Consider the following 22095-nt stretch of genomic DNA (forward strand, 5'->3'; position numbering starts at 1 on the left):
AATATACCATTAGGCCTGTAGTCCTAGCACTCCGGGAGGCTGAGGTGGGCAGATCACCTGAGGTTATAAGTTCAAGACTGGCCTGACCAACGTGGCGAAGCTCCATCTCTACTAAAAACACAAAAATTAGCGGTTGTGATGGCAGGCGTGTGTAATCACAGCTTCTCAGGTGGCCAAGGCAGGAGAATCTCATGAACCTGGGTGGCAGAGGTTGCAGTGAGCCACGATTGTGCCACTGCAGTGTAGCACTCTAGCTTGGGCAATAGAGTGAGACTCCGTCCCCCCCGCCAAAAAAGAGAAATATATCATTAGGATTTTCTCCTATCCTGAGACTTAGTTTTGAAATTAAAATGTAAGTTTATATTAAGCAAATGCTATAAACATTCTTTATGAAAAACAAGAGAAAATCGTGTTTTTTTTTAAAAAAAGTAAAACAGTCTTTTTCTGGACTTCCCTACCCATGCTTTATAATTTGATTACAGGAATGGGGAGCTTTAAAGTAAATCACATAATTTTTTTTAGTGTATGTGTTTTAGTTTTGTTTTATGTTAATTTTGATATGTTTTCTCCCATTTCCAAAGGCCCTAGTGGAGTGTTGATGGGGATGGGACTTGGAACTGTTCTGGAATCTTTGGGTTGCCAGATGAGAATAAAATTATGCTTTTGCTGTATTTATGGTAAAAGCCTTTGAATTGAATTCTCAAGTGCTTTTAAGCATATCACTTTGAAATGTGATCAATTAATTGTAATAGCCTGTAAATATAGAGCAACTCAGTTAATTTAAGCTCTGGAACTTAGGCCATGTCTCTAGTCAGTTTGGTGAAATAGCAATGAGTCTCCATCTGTGCTAACAATAGACATATTCCTAGCAAAATGTAGGCTGATGATAAGAGTGTTGAAACAATGTGGGTGGTAGGGGTTTCTGTTTACAGTTTACCTGAAATTTGAGTTGTAAGTTAACTGTTTTATTTGACAAAGTTATTTTTATTTTATCTGAGACTTTTCTTTGGTGCTTGTGTACTTTCTGTAGCAAGCACAAATGGTTTCTAGGTAATTAACCCCACTGTGCTGAACGTGGACAGATCTAATATCTTGTTACAGCAACCTCTGGATTTTGCAGGGGATACTTTGCTCAGGCTAACTGAATGCCGACTAAGAAAAGTAATAGAAATTATGAAGAAAAAAAAGCAAACCCTTTAAAGATTAAATAAACTTACTGGCAAGGTAAAAGGGCAGAAGTTGGCTCTTTAGGTCAGATATAGTATGTGTGTCCTGGAGTTCTAACATCTAGTAAATAACTAAATTTTCATGCTTGAATAGTATAAAATTAGAAATTTGGTTAGCAGTTGATACTAATTTTTAATAGACATGAACGATTGCTCTGAGCCACGAAGATAATCTTGTTACCTAGAAAGGTACTTACTCTCCTTTCTTAACCGGTTCTTCTTAGGACATATTTTTGTTTTAAAATGCAGCTTATCAAAAGGGCTTACTTTGTATTTATTTTGAAGATCAGTTTAAGAATGACTGCAACATTATATTTAAATGGTGTGATAAATTGATATCAAAAATGAAAGACTATTTAAGGTTTTTGTTTAATAGCGTGACTTGTATATTATGAGAGGTAAATTTCACAGTGAAGAATTATTTTAATTAAAATGTTAAGGAAGTCTGAAGCTGTATAAATTATCTGTTTGGTTGTAGTATAATGCAGCCCATTTTGCGATACCTTTTATGGTTTTTTATATAAAAATTGTGATAATTTCTTAGCATTCTCTGCATCTACGTTCAAAATAAAATAAAAATAATTTTGGAGTATATTCTCATATTCTAAAAAATGTAACAAAGTTTCTTATAAGTAACTGTTTTTTAGCAGCCAATATCATCTGCACATAGAATCAGAAAGCTTTAGTCTGGGATTCGCTTTTGGTCTAGGTTTTTCTTTAAGAAAAATCCTTTGTTAAGACAGACCAAACTGCAGAAATGAAATCTCTCAGAGAAAATGAAATTAGCAAGTAACCAGTTAAAATAAAAAGCTGTGGTTTACTGTAAGGTCTGGATATAGATCAGGTTCATGTAAAATGTAATGAATTTTCCATTAAGGCACAGATGGTAAGGGTGCTTATCAAATAGCACAAGGCAGTCTTCATATTTTCATAATAAAATCCTACCAAGCAGTGAAACGAATACATTGCTTTTTCTTGATATTTAGTAGTAGCAAAGCTTTCTGGTTGATTTTTCAGGGTAAAATATTTTCCTATTGCATCATAAGGACATGTACCACTAAATAAAAAAGATCATATAAACCTACCTCTTGTCTGAGAGGATGCTGTTGAAGCGATGGTATCGTCTGTTTGTAATGCAGTCTAGTGCACAGCCAAGATGGAGCTGTGCTTCTATTGGCCGAACCACAATGGAGCTGACAGTTTCCTCTATGTTCATTTGCATTAAGTCCTGCCACCCTTAAGAGTAAATCATTCATAAACTTGAATAGAACTGTCTGGGGTATCAACTGTCATCCCTTCTCCTTTATTTTTTTGTTCTTAATCTAAATTCCTATATAGGAATTTGTGAGTTACTAACAAATTGATGATTCTTTAGTTTTTCATTATAAAATTTCAGATCCTTCAGTGAATACTTCAGTGCTAGGGCTGGAAGGTAATGTCGGGAGAGGTAGTAACCTAGGAAACAAACAGTCCAGGTTTGCCAGCCTGATATTTCCTTCAGGAAGTGTGCTTAAAATCTCATATATTTTTATTTTCTTGTTCTTCCTTTTCTTTCATTACTTGTTCCATATATAAATTTTGCCCTCTGGAAGTGGTTATTTCCATGTGGTGGTTTGATTTAGGAGGAATTATGAAGGGAAAGAATTGACTTTTAGCCCTGCAAGTTGGAAAAGGGCTCATTTAGGTAAATATACTACCTGCCTTCAAAAAATAGTCTCTAAAATGTAGATGGCAAAGTGATCTCTAGGTTGGCTCTTTAGAGACAAGAGTATTTTTAGTTACTGTGTATTATTTAGAGTTGTGGTCTAAGCACAACAGAATGAAGGTTTTTAATTATGGGAGTGGCTATTACAACAGCAGCAGACCAGGTACATGCTATGTAGACTTGCTTTTTAAAATTACAGATGAAGGCTGGGTGCAGTGGCCCATGCCTGTAATCCCAGCACTTTGAAAGGCTGAGTCGGGTGAATCACAGGGTCAGGAGTTCAAGACCAGCCTGGCCAAGATGGTGAAACCCTGTCTCTACCAAAACTACAAAAATTAGCCAGGCACGGCAGCAGGCGCCTGTAATCCCAGCTACTCAGGAGGCTGAGGCAGGAGAATTGCTTGAACCCAGACGGCAGAGATTGCAGTGAGTTGAGATTGTGCCACTGCACTCCAGCCTGGGCGACAGAGACTCCATCTCAAATAAAGTAAAGTAAAATAAAATAAAACAAAATAAAATAAAATAAATAAAATAATCTGGCACATTAGTTTCTGGGGCCATAAAGGAAGTCATGGAAATATCTGTATTATAGTCATTCATTCAACAAATATTTATTGAGTGTTTACTAAGCTTGACATTAAGTTAGTAGTAGATACTAGAGACATAAGCATCATGTCTCATAAGCACAACTGTATGTGATTCATAATTGGCCGTTTGTGTGGTGTTGGTCCTTAATATATTGTCATCTCTTTTTTCATAGTCTTCCCAGTTGTGTACAGTATGGGGTAAGCTTAATATTATTTTACTAAATTTAAACAAGGAAACATTAATTGTGCAGTCACAGATTTCTGTACTTGGACAAAATGGCCAGTTTCAGATGGAATAATCTGTGTGTAAAGGCTGTTTATCACAGGGTTTACACTGGATTTGAATCTACTTTGCTGCTTACTACCCTCAATTTTATTGTGTTTAAAAGGGGACAGTAATACTTCTTAAGTTGGATTTTTGGGAGGGATTACATATGAGTATTTACCATGGTGTTTAGCAGATAATAAAGTTACTTTTATTATTACAGATATGCTGAACACCTTTGGAAAATGAACTACGTAGGTATTATTTCATAATTGAAATAGTTTATGGAAAAGTACCTGTAAGGCATTCTTTTTTTTTTTTTTTTTTTTTTTTTGAGACAGAGTCTCGCTCTGTCACCAGGCTGGAATGCAGTGGCGCTGTTTCGGCTCACTGCAACCTCCAACTCTCCGGTTCAAGTGATTCTCCCGAGTAGCTGAGACTACAGGTGTGTGCCATTATGCCCAGCTAATTTTTGTATTTTTAGTAGAGACAGGGTTTCACCGTGTTGGCCAGGATGGTCTTGATTTCCTGACCTCATGATCTGCCCACCTCCGCCTCCCAACTTTAAGGCATTCTTAATGTTACTGTTACTTTTGGAAACATGGTAGACTTCAGTATGCCAATTAATTAAGATTGTAACAAAGTTAGTTTTAAAGGAAAATTGCAAATGAATTTTCATTTTAGTCTCAAAAAAGCATACTCAATAAAGACTTCACTAATCTCAAAGGATTATTATATTGCCATCTAGAAACTGTTCTTTTGGATCTCTGACAATTGTTACATTTGACTTGTGGTTGTTCTAATGCAATCTTTTGTTTAAATTATTATTACCAATCTGGTGCCAGAGATTGGTTCTCCCCTCCCCTTTTACTTAACCTCTCTCTTTGTGGATCAGCCACATGGGAACTTTATAATATCTGATCTCATGCCTTGCTAATAGAATGTGTACTTCTAAAATGTTTTTCTAGTATTTATGATGGATTTTTTACTGTTCCTGCTTATGACTAATGGAATGCGTTTGTGATGCATGGTGACATTAGGGTTTCTGCCTATAAGAATGCAACAAAGTGATAGATGTTCTGAAACAAATGATTTTTTTCTACAGGTTTTTCCACACCAGATAGAGAAGGAGAGGGGGATGTTTCTCAAAGTGGGTGGGCAGTGCTGTGATGCTTTTTAAAGTAAGCATCCCTGTTTATGCAGTGGCAGTGCCTATGGCTTTTTATTCCTAATTTATCTGTAAAGTTTACTTTAATTGCGGTATCTTTTTTTCTATTTGTTTCCATTAATTCCTTTTTTTTGGTCTTAAATTGGTAAGCAGAAATTGATGTAATAATTGAACTTTTCATCCCTCAGAAGTAATCGACTCCTAGTGTTAGCTTTATTAATGGGATTGAGGTTTGTATTGTTCGCTTGTTTAATAAACTGTACTTCTGATTATGGAGCGAGTCTAATCAGAATTAAGATAAGAATGAGATAAAGGGGAAAGGGGCCCGGTGCGGTGGCTCACACCTGTAACCCCAGCACTTTGGGAGGCTGAAGTGGGTGAATTTCTTGAGCCCAAGAGTTTGAGACCAGCCTGGGCAACATGGCGAAACCCCATCTCTACAAAAAAAATACAAAAATTAGCCAGGCATGATGGTGTGCACCTGTAATCCCAGCCTCTCAGAAGGCTGAGGTGGGAGAATCACCTGAGCCTGGGAAGTCGAAGGTGCATTGAGCTGTGATTGTGCCGTTGAACTCCAGCCTGGGCAATGGGAATGCGACCCTGTCTCAAAAAATATAATAAAAAAGAATATGATAAAGATACTTATAAAATAATTGTGTTTTGGTGCTTTTAAGTGATTTATACTTTGTTTCTACCCTTAGTGAGAAAATTGTAGTTTAATGTATATACTCAAAGATTTTGTATTTTTCACCAAAATTTTACGGGGTAGAATATACTAGATGAAAAACTCAAGAAATATGTTATCAGCATTAAAATTATCTTAGCTGCTCAAGAGTCATAATCACGTATAATATGACGATGTTATTTTGAACTTCATTTCCAGATCATAGCAATGGATCATTTAACTTGAAAGCTCTGTCAGGAAGCTCTGGATATAAGTTTGGCGTTCTTGCTAAGATTGTGAATTACATGAAGGTAAGTACTTTTCTCAAATAAAAGTCCTATTTAACTTTTTGGCAAAAGAAGGGGATTAGGATTTTCAGAAGTTAAATTTCTGTATACACCAAAATTTATGAAAATTGTGCATTTTCAATATGTGCGTTTTATTGTATGCCAATTATACCTTATATTAATTTGGCATTGTGGCAAGTTACCAAGGTATATTTAATCTGCATTAACTCAAGGGTACAATTTAAGCTCACCATTTCACTTAGTAAGAGTGTACCTAGGCAGTAGATATATCACCTCTTAATGAATACCGTCTGGCAAAACCAATGGGAGAATGTGATTGATTTTTCAGGATATTGCTTCCATTGATGTGAGAAGTAAGAAGTACATAGTTCGAGCAGATGGTGTGATGGCTTCTCTGTATCTTGGAGGAGAAAATTAAGTCTTAGAAAAACATTGACCCACAAAAGAATTAGAATTTAATGTTTTGGTAGAAGATTTAGTATTTTTTGAATACTAAGTTTTGATCATGTAAGATTTTGGCTTTACTTTCAATCTTTTTTTTTTTTTTTTTTTGAGACAGTCTTGCTCCATTACCCAGGCTAGAGTGTGGTGGCACGATCGTCGCTCACTGCAGCCTTGAAGTCCTGTTGTCAAGTGATCCTCCTGACTCAGCCTCCCGAGTAACGGGGACTACAGGCATGCACCACCATGCCTGGCTAATCTTCTTATTTTTAGAAGAGACGAAGTCTCACTGTGTTGCCCAGGCTGGTCTCGAACTCCTAAGCTCATGTGATTTTCCCACCTCAGCCTCCCAAAGTGTTTGGCTTACAGGCATAAGCCACTATGCCCGACCAAAACTTTGAATCTTTTTTTTTTTTTTTTTTTGAGACGGAGTCTCGCTCTGTCGCCCAGGCTGGAGTGCAGTGGCCGGATCTCAGCTCACTGCAAGCTCCGCCTCCCGGGTTTACGCCATTCTCCTGCCTCAGCCTCCCGAGTAGCTGGGACTACAGGCGCCCGCCACCTCACCTGGCTAGTTTTTTGTGTTTTTTAGTAGAGACGGGGTTTCACTGTGTTAGCCAGGATGGTCTCGATCTCCTGACCTTGTGATCCACCCGTCTCGGCCTCCCAAAGTGCTGGGATTACAGGCTTGAGCCGTCGCACCTGGCCAGACCAAAACTTTGAATCTTAACTAAATTTATTAAAGCGGGATTTCATTTTTAGCTAAGATGTAATTTCAAATTTGCTCCCTTCTTCTGCCAAACTCTTAGTCACAATTAGTTACTAGTTGCATCTCTTGAAAAAGTCAGACAGTACTATATTTGTTATTTTAATTTCATCCATCTGTTGGTTAAAATATATATCAGATTTTTAACTGTGCTAAGGCTTTTCTTTTGTAATTTAATAGACTTGGTGTCTAGCTGAGTCTAAATTCTGTGGCTTGTATTTAAGTTATAGTATAAATATGTTAGTTTATAACTCCCCATTATTAAATAATATATTTTGACACTTAAGTATTCACCATTCATTCATTTCATCCATTTATTCCCCCACATGGTAAGCAGTTATGAAAATCTATTTGCTATTTAGGGCACTAATGGTGGGAATACCCAGAAAAGAATGCACACCCTCAGGGCTGTCACTCTGTTGAGGGAGACTGACATTTAAGTGCCATGTTTTTGTTACTCTGTTAATATGGTCTTCACTTCCCTATGTGGCTTACTTATAACTTCGTCTGTCTTAGAAAGTGAACTTCAGAATTTTTGCATGTGTTCCCTACAATTTGAAAAACTGTGTACCCCTTTGTACATATTTGAGATGATAACTACGCTATATTAGCGAAGTTTAAATAGTGGCACTATTCAAGCAAAAATTTAAATGATGACCAGAAATATGGAATTTCTGGCATACTGTAGTATTTCAATAAAATGCATCACTTTTAAATTTATCTAATAGAATCTAAATGTCATTATTTAAAAGTATAAAAACAAACTCCCTTAGTGATTGGGAATTTTAATTATTTTTTCTTTGAATATTTATGTCCCATCTGTTATCCCTTTGAATTTTATCCAAATGTTATGTATTTTTATCTTTAAAATCATTTATTGATCATCTACCAAACTTTTCTGCCACAATAATATGTAAATAAATTGAAATTTAAAATGTTTTTCCTATGACCATAAAGCTCTAAGTGTTAAAAATAACTTACGGTTTGAATTACTTTTCGAATTATTATTGGTGCACAGTTGATTAGAATAACATACATAGATTAAAATTTTGATTAAATTCACTTTGTATCAGAAATTTATTCTTGAATGAAATGAATGCAGCTGTCTCCTCTCTTCCTCCATTAGTTCTTGTGTTTGGCAGATCTCTTCCTGTTTTGAGATTTTGTAGATTTTAAGTGCTTAGACATAAATGTTCAAATATATAAGTTAATTCTAATGGAAATTTTGTGGTATCAAAATCTTCCAAGTTATATGTCAAAAATCACTAGTGATTTTATCATCAAGCATCCATCAGTTAATACTTCTGTTAGGTTCTTCAGTTTTATTGAAAGCAAAAGAATGGAAACTACCCAACTTGCCAAAGGATTTGTTACCTAGTGCTTAACCATTTATTTTCTTAGCTTCTAGGAAGCATATCAAAAAGGCTTTCATAAGGCTTACCAAATGTCTTATATCAGTTCCCCTCCCTCTCTTCATAGGTACTTTCTTTAAAAATCTGATATATTCAGAAGCAGTTGAGAAAATAGAAATACTATTAATTTTAATATAGCTTTGCTAATTTTTTTATTACAATTATGTGTTTAAAATGTATTTTTGTGAAAACCTTTAGGATGAAGGTTTAGCTTGTTCAGTTTTTAGAAAATATCTCCTTGTTAACAAAGCCAGTCTCCATTGTCAAACCAACTAACCATAACAAACTTGCTTTGAATCATAAAATTCTCCTCTGTTTTAAATTTCAAATAAACAGATTACCAGATATTTTGGATAATATGAAAACCATTGAGGAATAAATTATAGAATGTATACTGAAAGATACTACTAAGGTATTTGAGATGAAAATTATGTGGCTCAAAAAGAATTACAGTAATTTGTCAATTTTTATAATTAAACATTTCTGTGCTGCTTGTCACATTAGATTAAAAATTAAATAAGTTAAAATATGAAGCAACGGATATGAGAAAAGTTGTGTTATTTATTTATTTATTTTTGAGACAGGGTCTTACTCTGTCACCTAGGCTAGGGTGCATTGGCACCATCCTGGCTCACTGCAGCCTCGATCTGCTAGCCTCAAGTGATCCTCCCACCTTAACCTCCCAAGTAACTGGGACTACAGGCACATGCCACCATGCCTGGCTAGTTTTTGTATTTTTTTTTTGTAGAGACAGGGTCTCACAGTGTTGCCCAGGTTGGTCTTCAACTCCTGGGCTCAGGGGATCCCTCAAGTGATCCGCCTGTCTCAGCCTCCTAAAGTGCTGGGATTACAGGCGTGAGCCACTAGACCTGGCCTGTTACTCCCTTTTAAATGTGTGTTCCTGCATCTTCTGATCTCTGATTTCAGCTATTAGGTATAAATAAAAGGGAATGAATCAGAAATAACTTTACATTTTTATTTGGGTAATTAATGAAAGAGATACCTACTGCTTAAAACTACTCAGTTTGACAGCATATCTTTTTGTCAGTAGGAGGTAGAAATATTAAACTGTTGAAAAACTATAGAATTGACTAATTAGAATAAAACTTTAATGATATGATCTGACAACATAGATTTTAACTACCGTATTGAGTAATGCACACTCAATCTAAAGTAATTTCTATATAGTTTTTATCTGTGACTTTTATATAGCACAATTTGAATGACTTGGCAGTCCCAGAAAGTATTTCTGTTGTATTTAAAGGAATCAGCCTCCCTAATTGATATTGTTCCAGCTCTCTAAATATGCTTTTTCTTCAAGCTAATAAATATTCAAGGAATGAGTTTTGAGAATTACTTATATTTAAACTCTCGGCCCAGCACAGTGGCTCACACCTGTATTGTCAGCACTTTGGGAGGCTGAGGCAGGTGGATCACTTGAGGCCAAGAGTTTGAGACCAGCCTGGCCAACATGGTAAAACCCCGTCTCTACTAAAAAATACAAAAAAAAATTAGCCAGGTGTGTTGGTACATGCCTGTGATCCCAGCTACTTGAGAGGCTGAGAATCACATGAGTCTGGGAGGTGGAAATTGCAGTGAGCCAAGGTCGCACCACGGTACTCCAGCCTGGGTGACACATCAAGACCTTGTCGCTCATAAAAAATAAGAATTCTTGAAAAAATACTTGTTTTTATCTATTTTTTTTTTAACCAGTGTTCTCTTTGCGTTGCTTTTATCGTACTCCCTCCCTAATAGCAATGTGTTCTTGGACAATACTGAGTGGAGGTGGGACTGTCGGGGGAATGGTTGTTAAAGGAAACTTTAAACAACTGCTCACAGATTATGATATGTTAGAATGTTCCAGCAGGGGCCAAAATATTTTAAACTCTTTGAAAAATATGTGACTGGAAAAGACAAGAAGCCCAGTAATGGATAGTTTATGGCACCTCAGTTATTCTTGAATGCTTCCCTGAAACCGTTTTTTTGGCTTATCTGTTTGCTTGGGTCCCTAGAGTTTATTATTCCTTGAGGCTGTGTATCATAAATTCTGAATGGAGGTGAGATTTGTACTTTTTTTGTGGCGGGGGGAGCTGGAAGGTAAAGAGGAGAAGGGCTTATTTTGAAAGGGAAGACGTACATGTGGAAGGTATCTGTAAACAGATTCTTGGCAAGTCTCCCACTGTCTCTTGTGTACCTTTAGAAAGAAAGCAAAAGAAAGACAACAGAAATGCTCCTTATAGTTTATTTATTTAATAGGGAAACTGTTTAATTGCTGAATGAGAATGATTTAGAAGCTATGTGGAAAAAGTTCCATGGGAGGCATTAGATAGGTACAGTGAGATTTCCAGCAGATAGTGATAACTTTGGACAAAGTGCTAAATAGAAAGATGAAAGGCGGATACAGGAACTTCAGGGTCATAATACTAAGAACATGCAGCGGGGGGACAAACTGCCCCCCTCATCTCACCAGCTCCTGAGATGGTTACTGTGATACCATAGCTCAGTAATTTACGTTGGAACAGTAACTGAGACATCAAAAAAAGATTAAATTATGTTCAGTGACCTGGTTAAGATGAAAGAAGAACTTTATGGTTTATTTTAGGAGGATTTTTACAGAAATAGTTGATGTAAAACAAATTTTATTGCTTAAAGGTGTAAGTTTTAAAAGCACTCAAAGTTATCTCGAAAATCCCCTTAGGATGCCTCTTCGTATGAGACAGCACTTTAATTCTCAGATGACAAATTAAGGGTATACTTTATTTTTGATAAAATGATTTTTCTCTTGATTTCAGCATTATTCCTTATGTCTGTTATGTAAAACACTATGTTGAAAAATCTGGGTTAATTTGGCTTATTCTAGCTTAGTGTTTCTCCAGTGTCATTCTCCAACCAGTATCAGCATCACCTGGGAACTTTTTAGAAATGCAAATTCTTGGGCCCCTTTCAGACCATTGAATTTGAAACTCTGTGAGTATAGCTCAACAGTCTTGTCTTTTCTTTTTTTTTTTTTTTTTGACACGGAGTCTCGCTCTGTTGCCCAGGCCGGAGTTGCAGTGGTGTGATCTTGGCTCACTGCAAGCTCCGCCTCCTGGGTTCATGCCATTCTCCTGCCTCAGCCTCCCGAGGAGCTGGGACTACAGGCACCTGCCACCATGCGTGGCTAATTTTTTTGTATTTTGTTAGTAGAGACTGGGTTTCACTGTGTTAGCCAGGATGGTCTTGATCTCCTGACCTCGTGATCCGCCTTCTTCGGCCTCCCAAATGAGCAACAGTCTTTTTTTTTAAAAAGCCCTTCAAGTGCTTGTGATACATGCTGAAGTTTGAGAACCACTGGCCTAACTTCTGTCTGAATTACTTCTGACAGTTATTTTTGAATTGAGAAACTCTGGAGTCCATAGACATTAAATGAAATAGGGTTGGGTCAAGAATATGGATCTATTTCCAGTTTTAAATAAAGTATTTAAATTATATGACAGTATCTCTACTAAACACAGGTGTAAAAATTTTTAAAAAGATGTGAACAAATTTAATCTGTTCAAATATAAGATATGAATATATATGTCCATAGATCTGATAATACATTGAGATGGAGTAAAGTTTAAGAATGTATGAGTGGTTAATATTTGAAAATTAATTAGTGTAATTTATATTAACAGAATAAAGAAAAATCATGACCTTAGTGGTTGTAGAAAACGTTGCTGGTAAAGTTTTTTTTGGTTTTTTTTGGGTTTTCTTTTTTGAGTTGGAGTCTCACTCTGTCGCCCAGGCTGGAGTGTGGTGGCGCTACCTTGGCTCACCACAACCTCTGCCTCCCAGGTTCAAGCGATTCTCCTGCCTCAGCCTCCCAAGTAACTGGGATTACAGGCATGTGCCACCACACCCGGCTAATTTTTTGTATTTTCAGTACAGATGGGGTTTCACTGTGTTGGCCAGGATGGTCTTGATCTCCTGACCTCATGATCTGCCCGCCTCGGCCTCCCAAAGTGCTGGGATTACAGGCGTGAGCCACTGTGTCTGGCCTCTGGTAAAATTTAATACCAATTTATGATAAAAACTTGTAGCAAATTAGTAGAGGCAAAGTTCCTCAATGCAATAGAGCAGCCTCTCTCAATCTTCTTACTCTGGAGGAACCCTTAAGATAATTTTCAGGTCTCAGAGAACCCAGGCAAAGAATTGCTCTACCTCCAGTTCACATATATTAAGCTAATCAGTAAGTTGTGGATATGGTAAGTTAATAATAATTGTCAGTGCTCTTTTGACAGGAGAATATTTTTGTCTTTGCATTTATTTTGCCCAACTTATTAGCCCGCTGTTTGTGTGTGTGGTTGCTCCCTACTCCCCAGAAAGGATCTCCACTCTTATGCAAGTCAGTACTTTAGGCAGAGGAAACCTCAGTTTTTTTCTTTTTTAAAATTTTCTGCTTGATTTCTTTTTTCACCTGATCAAAGTAGGCAACTTATTTGTTCTCAGTTGGGCAGCAGCTTGAAATAAGACAGGAACCTTTACCCAGGTTCACATTTGTGTTGAAAGAGGGGGAAAGTATTGTTTAATTTTGTGTTTTAGTTCTTCCAGGTGGTTTTCGAGAATGCTTCAGAGTTGCTGGTATCCTTCCTCACTTTCAAGCCCAAACAGCATTACAAGGTTTCCTTTGCCACATGGTTTTTCCAGAGATTCAGTTTTCCTTTGAAATCCAAATGTCTTGTCACTTGAAGTCAAAACATTTTTTTAAAACTTGTTCAACTGGTTCATATTATTTTTAAAAGTCTGCTAAGAGGCTAGCTCCTGCAGTCACTCTTCATCTTCAGAGCACTCAGTAAAGGATGGCCTACAATTTTCTTGAAAGTACTTCTGTAATTCAACTTTCAGCTTCAGCGTTCTGTTGAGAATACCTCCTATGCTGAGCCACTGGATTTCTGTATGTAGCAGGAGATTTAGGTGCTCAAGTATACTGGTCTGTGTTTAATAAAGCAAATCATTTTTAAACATCATTCAAGATTTTTTTTTAATAGTGTTAGGGTCTTACTATGTTGCCAGGCTGGTCTTAAACTCCTGGCCTCAAGCAGTCCTCCTGTGTTGGTCTCCCAAAGTGCTGGGATTATAGGTGTGCGCCACTGCACCTGGCCCATTCAAGACATCTTAAATTTCATTTCCAAGGATTTTTGATGCTAGTACTGCTCTGAAAAAAGCAATGTCATGATTTTTTTTTTTTTTAAACAAGAGAGGTAAAACCTTGCCGTGAGCCAGCCATTAATGGGGAACATCACTGTAGATGCCAACGCAGTTTCTCTAAGATGAACTTCTTGTTTCTAGATATGAAGACACCACATTGAATATGTCATGCCCTTTGTTTATGGTAGTTTTTTTGCAGCACAAAAATTATTCTTGAAATTCAGCATTGTTTAAAAAAATTTACAAGACATATATCGTGAAATCTGTTGGTTTGTCAGCCCGGATAAACAAGCTGTTTCTCAGTTTATTAAACAAACCTCTTAGCATCATGTGACATGTCATCAATTTGTCAACTTATCATACTGTTTGAGAGTGGAACCTTTTTAGTTTCTCATGCTGTGCATTTTACTAACTGTCATTTAACATGCTGACATGATTAGGTTCCCATCAGTGGTGTGATTCTACCCCCTATACCCCCTTTTTGGACAATAAATTCTGCTACTAATAACATGCTTTATGAGCCTTTTCACTGAATGTGATTTAAAAACAAAAACAAAAAAATGAAGAGCTTTACTCTGAGATTCCAATAAGTACCTGACTTGTCCAGTAGCTATGATTTCTGTTTCAGTGATTTTTCAGTTTTGCTGGAGTCATAAATTGTTTGCCACAGATGCTGCACATTGGAATAGGACACTTTGGATTACTAACCTAGTGAAGTTCATTGATAAGTAGTTTTCACTGAAGTGTGGTGGACTGTTCTCTATTTCTTGCTGTGCTGGTGCAGTAAAATGGCCCAGAAGATTATAGTTCTTTATTACTTGCCTTATTAAAATTGTTCCTGGGCCTAGGTTTGGAATTCTCTTCTCTCATAAATTGTATCTTCAGAAATCATCACACTGGACTGTCAGACATGTGTATAAGACATAGATGCTAATATGTTATAAAACTAAAGGGAATAGTAACTGAGAAAGTTGAGAAAAATATGAAAACTTCACAATATATTTTACTTTTTTTTTTTCTTTTTTGAGACAGAGTCTCACTCTGTCATCGGGAATGGAGTGCAGTGGCGTGATCTCGGCTCACTGCAACCTCCGCCTCTCGGGTTCAAGCGATTCTCCTGCTTCAGCCTCCTGAGTAGCTGGGACTACAGGTGTGTGCCACCACGCACGGCTAAATTTTGTATTTTTAGTAGAGACAGGGTTTCATCATGTTGGCCAGGATGGTCTCGATCTCTTGACCTTGTGATCTGCCCACCTTGGCCTCCCAAAGTGGTAGGATTACAGGTGTGAGCCACCACGCCCGGCTACATTTTACTTTTATTGCTACATAATCCATGTTTTGCAACATTTCAGAGTGGTAAGAGGCAGATGAATCTTGGTGTGTAAACATTCCTTGTTTAGAATGAATGTTTTCCTTAGATTTTCTGTTATACCAGTAGAGCTTGTTTGGTCCTGTAAGTCAGTGGCACTGTGTGAAGGAACGTTGGAGGATGTAATTTGGGAAGGGAGCTGCTGACATTGTCAGCCTACTGTGCTTTTGTTTGTGCCATATAGAGCTTACCAATTATCAGTGGCCTAACTGCCCCTGTTGCATCAAAAACGGATAGTGGCAGGCTGGGCACGGTGACTCACGCCTGTAATCCCAGCACTTTGGGAGGCTGAGGCGGGTGGATGACTTGAGGTCAGGAGTTTGAGACCAGTCTGGCCAACATGGCGAAACCCCGTCTCTGCTAAAAATACAAAAATTACCTGGGTGTGGTGGTGCATGCCTGTGGTCCCAGCTACTTGGGAGGCTGAGGCACAGGAATCGTTTGAACCCTAAAGGTGGAGGTTGCAGTGAGCCGAGATCGTGCCACTGTACTCCTGCCTGGACAACAGAGTGAGACCCTGTCCCTTAAGAAACAAACAAACAAAAACAGATAGTGCCCTCAGCAAAGTGAACATAGCCCTCGTTGCACACTACCACATGGTGCTAAAAGATTCCTTATGAAACCATTAGTTTGGCTGTTCAGTAGTTGCCTGTTACTGTGAGCACTAGCATCACATGGTGTAAGAAGTTAAAAAAACGTTTATTTTTTAAAATCACGATTTCTTGTGAAACCCTAGGGTTTTGTGGAATGCTGGTTGAGAAACCCAGTGGTAAGAGGGTAACTACAAAAACCTAGATTTGACATCATACTTAACGATGAAATAGCAAATGTGTTTTCTTTAGGTCAAAAAAGACAAGGATACCAATTGTCAGAACTTTTGTTCTGTATTGTACTGGAAGTTTAAGGAAGTAGTAACATAAAAATTGGAAAGGAAGAAGTAAAACCATAGATGACGTGATTAAGTATGTAGAAAAGCTAGAAGAATCTGGGAACTATTGGAATTAATAGGTAAATTCAATAAGGTTACCAAATAAAGATCAATCCACAAAAATCAATTTCTACAAATTTACGATAAAAAAATAAGAAAGTGAAATAAAATACGAAAGGCAGCACACCAAAACTCATCCACTAATTAGGAAGAAATTTAACAAAGATGTTTTCTTTGCTGAAAACGAAATCAAGTCTTTAGTTGTAGGGCATTATTTATGCACTCTCTATAAGCACTGTTTCATTTTTCTTTTTAATTCCTGATCTGTGAGGAAGGGATTTGCAGTTTCTCTTGATGTTTTGTTGCTCATCACTCATTTTGATCCAGTAGCTTCCCCTTGGCAACTTGATAGCTGCATTTTTGGCTTTTCTGTTTACAAAGCTTAGTGAAGATGGTTAGGCTTTCATACATTGATTATTACTTCTGTCATTGATTTTGTTCTGATTCCAATAATTCCATTTATTTTTAATTTAAAAACAGTAATACAAGGCTAGTAATTTTTTTTATTTTTCTTGAGCGGTAGTCTTCTTTGCTTATATTTTCAGGTTAGGTTGGCCTTTTGGTACTTTTGTGTTTGATTGTAATGGGGAAAAAAAGCTTTTAATGTAAAGGAAACAAAGGAACATAGATCAAATTTAGATCTATGATAATAGAGAATATGGAATAATATTTTGAAAGGCTCGTACTGGCTGTCCTTAGACAAGTAAAACTACACTAACCTCCATTATTCCTTCTAGTTTAGGCTATGTGCTTCCAGCTCCATATATCCAAAAGTCTACTGCACTGCTCTGCTACTTCTTTTTTTTTTTTTTTTTTTTTTTTTTTTTGAGACGTAATATCACTCTTTCCCAGGGTGGAGTGCAGTAGTGCAATCTCGGCTCAGTGGAACCTCTGCCTGCGGAGCTCAAGTGATTCTCCTGCCTCAGCCTCTTGAGTAGCTGGGTTTACAGGTGTGTGCCACCACGCCTGGCTAATTTTTATCTTCTTAGTGGAGTTGAGGTTTCATCATGTTGGCCAGGCTGGTCTTGAACTACTGATCTCAAGTGATCCACCCGCCTCAGCCTCCCCAAGTGCTGGGATTACAGATGTGAGCCACTGTGCCCACCTTGGCTAACTCTATTAAAATTTTCTTAGCTTACTCTTTGTACATATACTAGTGTATTACCATACCAATACGTTGTATATGTTATAAGCTTACACAGAAATAAGAAAAAGAGATAAAAAGTAAAATATACTGTTTTAAAATAATTTTTTAAAACAGTATAAGAAGTTCTTTTCCTGACTGAAAGCAGTATGATTGAATGAGTGCTGTGTCAAGCATCTTCATTTAGCCTTTTCTTACAAAGCGATGAAGGTCTCATTTTAAGTTTAATTTGTTTGGAACCTTGGTTTTAATTGATGTCTTAGCAATAAAGACCCTTACAAAGATTTATAGATCTCAAAGGAATGAATGTGTGTATGTATATGTTTGTGAATATATGTTATATGTGTGCGTGTATATATATATAAAAGTTTCCTATTGCTGCTGTAAATTACCACAAATTTAGTGGCTTAAAACAACACAAATTGGTTCTCTTCCAGTTTTGGAAGTCAGAGGTCCAAAAGGCAGACTCATTGGGCTAAAGTCAGAGTATAGGCAGGTTTGGTTCCTTCTGGAGGCTTCAAGGGGAGCATCCCTTCCCTCTGTCAGTTTCTAGAGGCCACCTGCATTCCCTGACTCCAACCTCTCCTGTTGTCACATCTCTTGCTATTCACTTGGACTCTCGTGCCTCCCTCTTTCCCTTTTAAGGGACACCTGGAAATCTGCAATAATGTCTCCTATTTAAGGATCCTTGGTTTAATCATGCCAATGAAGTCCCTTTTGTCATGCAAGGTAACACAGCCACAGGTTGATTTGGACATGTATGTTTTTGGAGGGAGGGTATGCATTATTCATTTGGGGGTTATAAATCATTGTTAGAAAATTATGACACTGATTTTTTTAATCCCGACAATTTGGCTAGTAAACTCCCATTTAAAAAAAAAATGTCGGTGGCTCAAGCCTGTAATCCCAGCACTTTGGGAGGCCGAGACGGGCGGATCACGAGGTCAGGAGATCGAGACCATCCTGGCTAACACGGTGAAACCCCATCTCTACTAAAAAATACAAAAGCTAGCCAGGTGAGGTGGTGGGTGCCTGTAGTCCCAGCTAATCGGGAGGCTGAGGCAGGAGAATGGCGTAAACCCGGGAGGCAGAGCTTGCAGTGAGCCGAGATCCGGCCATTGCACTCCAGCCTGGGCGACAGAGCGAGACACTGTCTCAAAAAAAAAAAAAAAAAGTCAGTTTGGCCGGGCGCAGCAGCTCATGCCTGTAAGCTCAGCACTATGGGAGGCTGAGGTGGGCAGATCACGAGGTCAAGAGTTTGAGACCAGCCTTAGCAACATGGTGAAACCCCGTCTCTACTAAAAATACAAAAATTAGCCAGGCGTGGTGGTGCGCGCCTATAGTCCCAGCTACTCAGGAGACTGAGGCAGGAGAATCGCGTGAACCAGGGAGACGAAGGTTGCCGTGAGCCAAGATCGTGCCATTGTACTCCGGCCTGGGCAACAAGAGCAAAACTCCGTCTCAAAAAAAAAGTCAGTTTATGCAAAATATATCAAAATGGATTATAATTTTTAAATTACCAACAATTTAGATTTTAAACTCAGAAAGGTTTTGTCTGGAAGACTTTTTTAAAAATTATAAAACAGCACTCAAAGTACTATAAAACTATCGAAGTAGACTGGGCACAGTGGCTCACGCCTGTAATCCCAGCACTTTGGGAGGCTGAGGCAGGTGGATCATGAGGTCAGGAGATTGAGACCATCCTGGACAACATGGTGAAAACTCGTCTCTACTAAAAATACAAGAATTAGCCTGGTGTGGTGGCATGCGCCGTAGTCTCAGCTACTCGGAGGCTGAGGCAGGAGGATCACTTGAACCCGGGAGGTGGAGGTTGCAGTGACCCAAGATCGCGCCACTGCACTCCAGCCTGGCGACAGGGCGAGACTCCATCTCAAAGAAAATAATAAGTTTAGAAAATAGTTTATCAAATTTTTAAGATGTGCAGATATGACAGTTTTTATTCTTATACCTTTTAAACTCAGAAATCACATAATGATGGAAATACTTCCCGGTGTTTTTCAAAATGCTCTTTCCATGGCATGAATTTATTTCAAAAAGCAGTTACTTTTACACATCATTAAATGCCGGCTTTACTTTGAAGGAACAGATGGCTTATTTTAATTATTTTTAAAATAATTGTTAGCAAACTATAAATAGCTGCTATAATCGTAGAATATTGAGCAGATTTGAAACATTTTGCCTTTTTGTAAGGAGAAATTTGTAATTCATTTCTTACAGCTTTGTGAAACCATTGTAAAATGTCTACCTTTGAAAGGTCTTTAAAAAAAAAATTCGCCACAATCCATCTGATAGCAGGCCAGTCTCACTGTGTTGTGGAATCCTGAAACTGAAGGAATGAGTGAGGCCACGCCTGCTGGGCCCTTTGTCATGTCCCAGGCCTGCCTCAGGATTCCTCCATGCACATCACAATTGGAAATGTGGATGCCCTGACATGAAGTGAAGGAGCCACTCTTGTCAGTCCATATATTCACTATTAGTAAAGCATAACTTTTTTTTTCTCCCCCAAGACAGAGTGTTGCTCTGTTGCCCAGGCTGGAGTGCAGTAGCACAGTCTCGGCTCACCGCAACCTCTGCCTTCTCGGTTTAAGTGATTCTCCTGCCTCAGCCTCCTGAGTAGCTGGGATTACAGGTGTGCGCCACCTTGTGCGGCTAATTTTTTGTATTTTTAGTAGCGATGGGTTTCACTATGTTGGTCAGGCTGGTCTTGAATTCCTGACCTCATGATCCACCCGCCTTGGCCTCCCAAAGTGCTGGGATTACAGGCGTGAGCCACTGCGCCCAGCCTAAGTAAAACATAACTTTTAAATGGAAATTAAAAACAATTTTAATAAGCGTTCTTAAGAATCATCCTGAGGTACCCACTTTTGTGCCCCTGGGATGTGTACACCCCATGTAGGAGACCACTGTGCTGTACTGTAGCTGCCCGGCGTTTCTCTGTATTCTAGTTATCATGTCATCATTCAAGGTCTGTCCAGTTTTCTCTTTCATTTTTTCTGATTGAGGATGTTTTCCTGACAGTTGTATACTTAGCTTTTTTTTTTTTTTTGAGACAAGATCTGGCTCTGTCACCCAGGCTGGAATGCAGTGGTATGACGACAGCTCACTTGCAGCATCTGCCTCTTGGGCTCAAGCAGTCATTCCACCTCAGCCTCCCAAGTAACTGGGATACAGGCGCGTGCTACCACACCTGATTAATTTTTGTATATATGCATATTTTTTGGTAGAGTCGGAGTTTCGCCATGTTGTCCAGGCTGGTCTCAATTTCCTGGGTTCAAGCAACCTGCCAACTTGAACCTTCCAATTTGCTGGGATTCAGGTGTGAGCCACTATGCCTGACCATATCTAACTTTGTAGCTTGTACGTTTAGCTTCTCCCCTCTATTGGGAGCTCTTAAAGGCAGAAGTAGTTTGCATTTTATTGTATGTCTCATTGCAGTACTCTCAGCACATAATATTACCACTAAATATTTGAATGAATAAGTGAATGAATTAACAGCAAATGCTCAATGAATGGTTCTTTTGTGTGGTGTGTTAGGCTTATGTCGTTATCTGCTGTCTGTACCTTCTAGTTTGGAGAATTGGTTATTTAGTTTTCCAGGGCCTGCCTGAAGCCCAGTGAGGTTCAGTAACCTGCTCAATGTGAGGGAACTTGGAGCCTGGGTGTTTTTTTTTTTTTCTTTTGAAGAATTATTTTTGTTTTGGATAAATGACATATCTTTTTGTACAAGAAGTAAAGTATAATAAGGTATACTGAAGGAGTCTTGTTCTCACCTGTCTTGCCACTCATTTTCTCCCCTCTTGTGCTTCCTACAGGTAACCTCTTTTATTTGTTTCTTGTGACTTTTTCAGTGGTTCTTTATGCAGAAACAAAGTTCAAATGTATACTTATTTCTGCTCTTCCCTGTATACAAGGTTTCATAGTGTGTATGTTTTTTAACATACATATTTTTTTCTTATTTAAAAATACTTTATTTTTTAGAGGAGTTTTAGGTTCACAGCAAAATTGAGTGGAAAATACAGAACTCTCATCCATTCCCCTCCCATCCCCCCACGCCCCATGGCTTCCTCCACTATCAGCATCCTGCACCAGAAGAGTACATTTGTGACAGTTGATGAACCTATGCTGGCAAATGACCACTCTAAGTTCATAGTTTACATGAGTTCATTCACTCTTAGTGGTGTTCTTTCTGTGGGTTTGGACAAATGTGTAATGGCCTATGTCCACCACTATAGTTCTCAGGGCTTTGCTTGTTCATCCTTCTCTCCCCTGCAACCCTTGGCAGCCACTAAACTTTTTTTAATTTTTAAATTTTTATTTATTTATTTATTTATTTTTGAGACAGAGTCTTGCTCTGTTGCCAGGCTGGAATGCAGTGGCTTGATCTTGGCTCATTGCAACCTCCGCCTCCCGGGTTTAAGTGGTTCCCCTGCCTCAGTCTCCTGAGTAGCTGAGACTACAGGCACGTGCCACCATGTCCAGCTAATTTTTTGTATTTTAGTAGAGATGAGGTTTCACCATGTTGGCCAGGATGGTCTCAATCTCCTGACCTTGTGATCCTCCCTTGTCGGCCTCCCAAAGTGCTGGATTACAGGTGTGAGCCACTGCATCTGGCCTGCAGCCACTGAACTTTTTATTGTCTCCGTGGTTTTTGTCTTTTCCAGAATGTCAGTAGTTGGAGCCATACAGTATGTAGCCTTTTCAGATTGGCTTCTTTCCCTTAGTAATACGTATTTAAGGTTTCTCCATATCATAGCTTGATAGCTCATTTCGTTTTAGCTCTGGATAGTATTCCATTGTCTGGATATACCACAGTTTATTTACCCACTCAGCTACTGAAGGACATCTTGGTTGCTTCCAGCTTTTGG

General features: G+C 38.3%; 2 protein-coding genes across 4 annotated transcripts in view; one reads left to right on the plus strand and one right to left on the minus strand.

Moving 5' to 3' along the window:
- Positions 1 to 22095, plus strand: part of GTF2E2 (general transcription factor IIE subunit 2) — a 381513-nt gene that overhangs the window by 318294 nt on the left and 41124 nt on the right. For both annotated transcript variants that reach the window (XR_007728420.1, XM_050802546.1), the window contains one exon: positions 5835 to 5926. Coding sequence is in view for 1 of the 2 variants with exons in the window: in XM_050802546.1 (XP_050658503.1) it covers positions 5835 to 5926 (92 nt within the window). In the remaining variant the exon portion in view is untranslated. The remainder of the gene's footprint in view (positions 1 to 5834; positions 5927 to 22095) is intronic.
- SMIM18 (small integral membrane protein 18) overlaps positions 1 to 22095 on the minus strand; it is a 577762-nt gene that overhangs the window by 7453 nt on the left and 548214 nt on the right. The window contains exon 2 of one of the 2 annotated variants that reach the window (XM_050802589.1): positions 2312 to 2373. The gene's annotated coding sequence lies outside the window, so the exon portion shown is untranslated. Of the gene's footprint in view, positions 1 to 2311; positions 2380 to 22095 lie in introns of those variants that run through there. The other variant, XM_050802588.1, reaches the window with a different exon arrangement.

This window comes from Macaca thibetana, chromosome 8 (genome assembly GCF_024542745.1).
Source record: "Macaca thibetana thibetana isolate TM-01 chromosome 8, ASM2454274v1, whole genome shotgun sequence".
Classification (NCBI taxonomy): Eukaryota; Metazoa; Chordata; class Mammalia; order Primates; family Cercopithecidae; genus Macaca; species Macaca thibetana.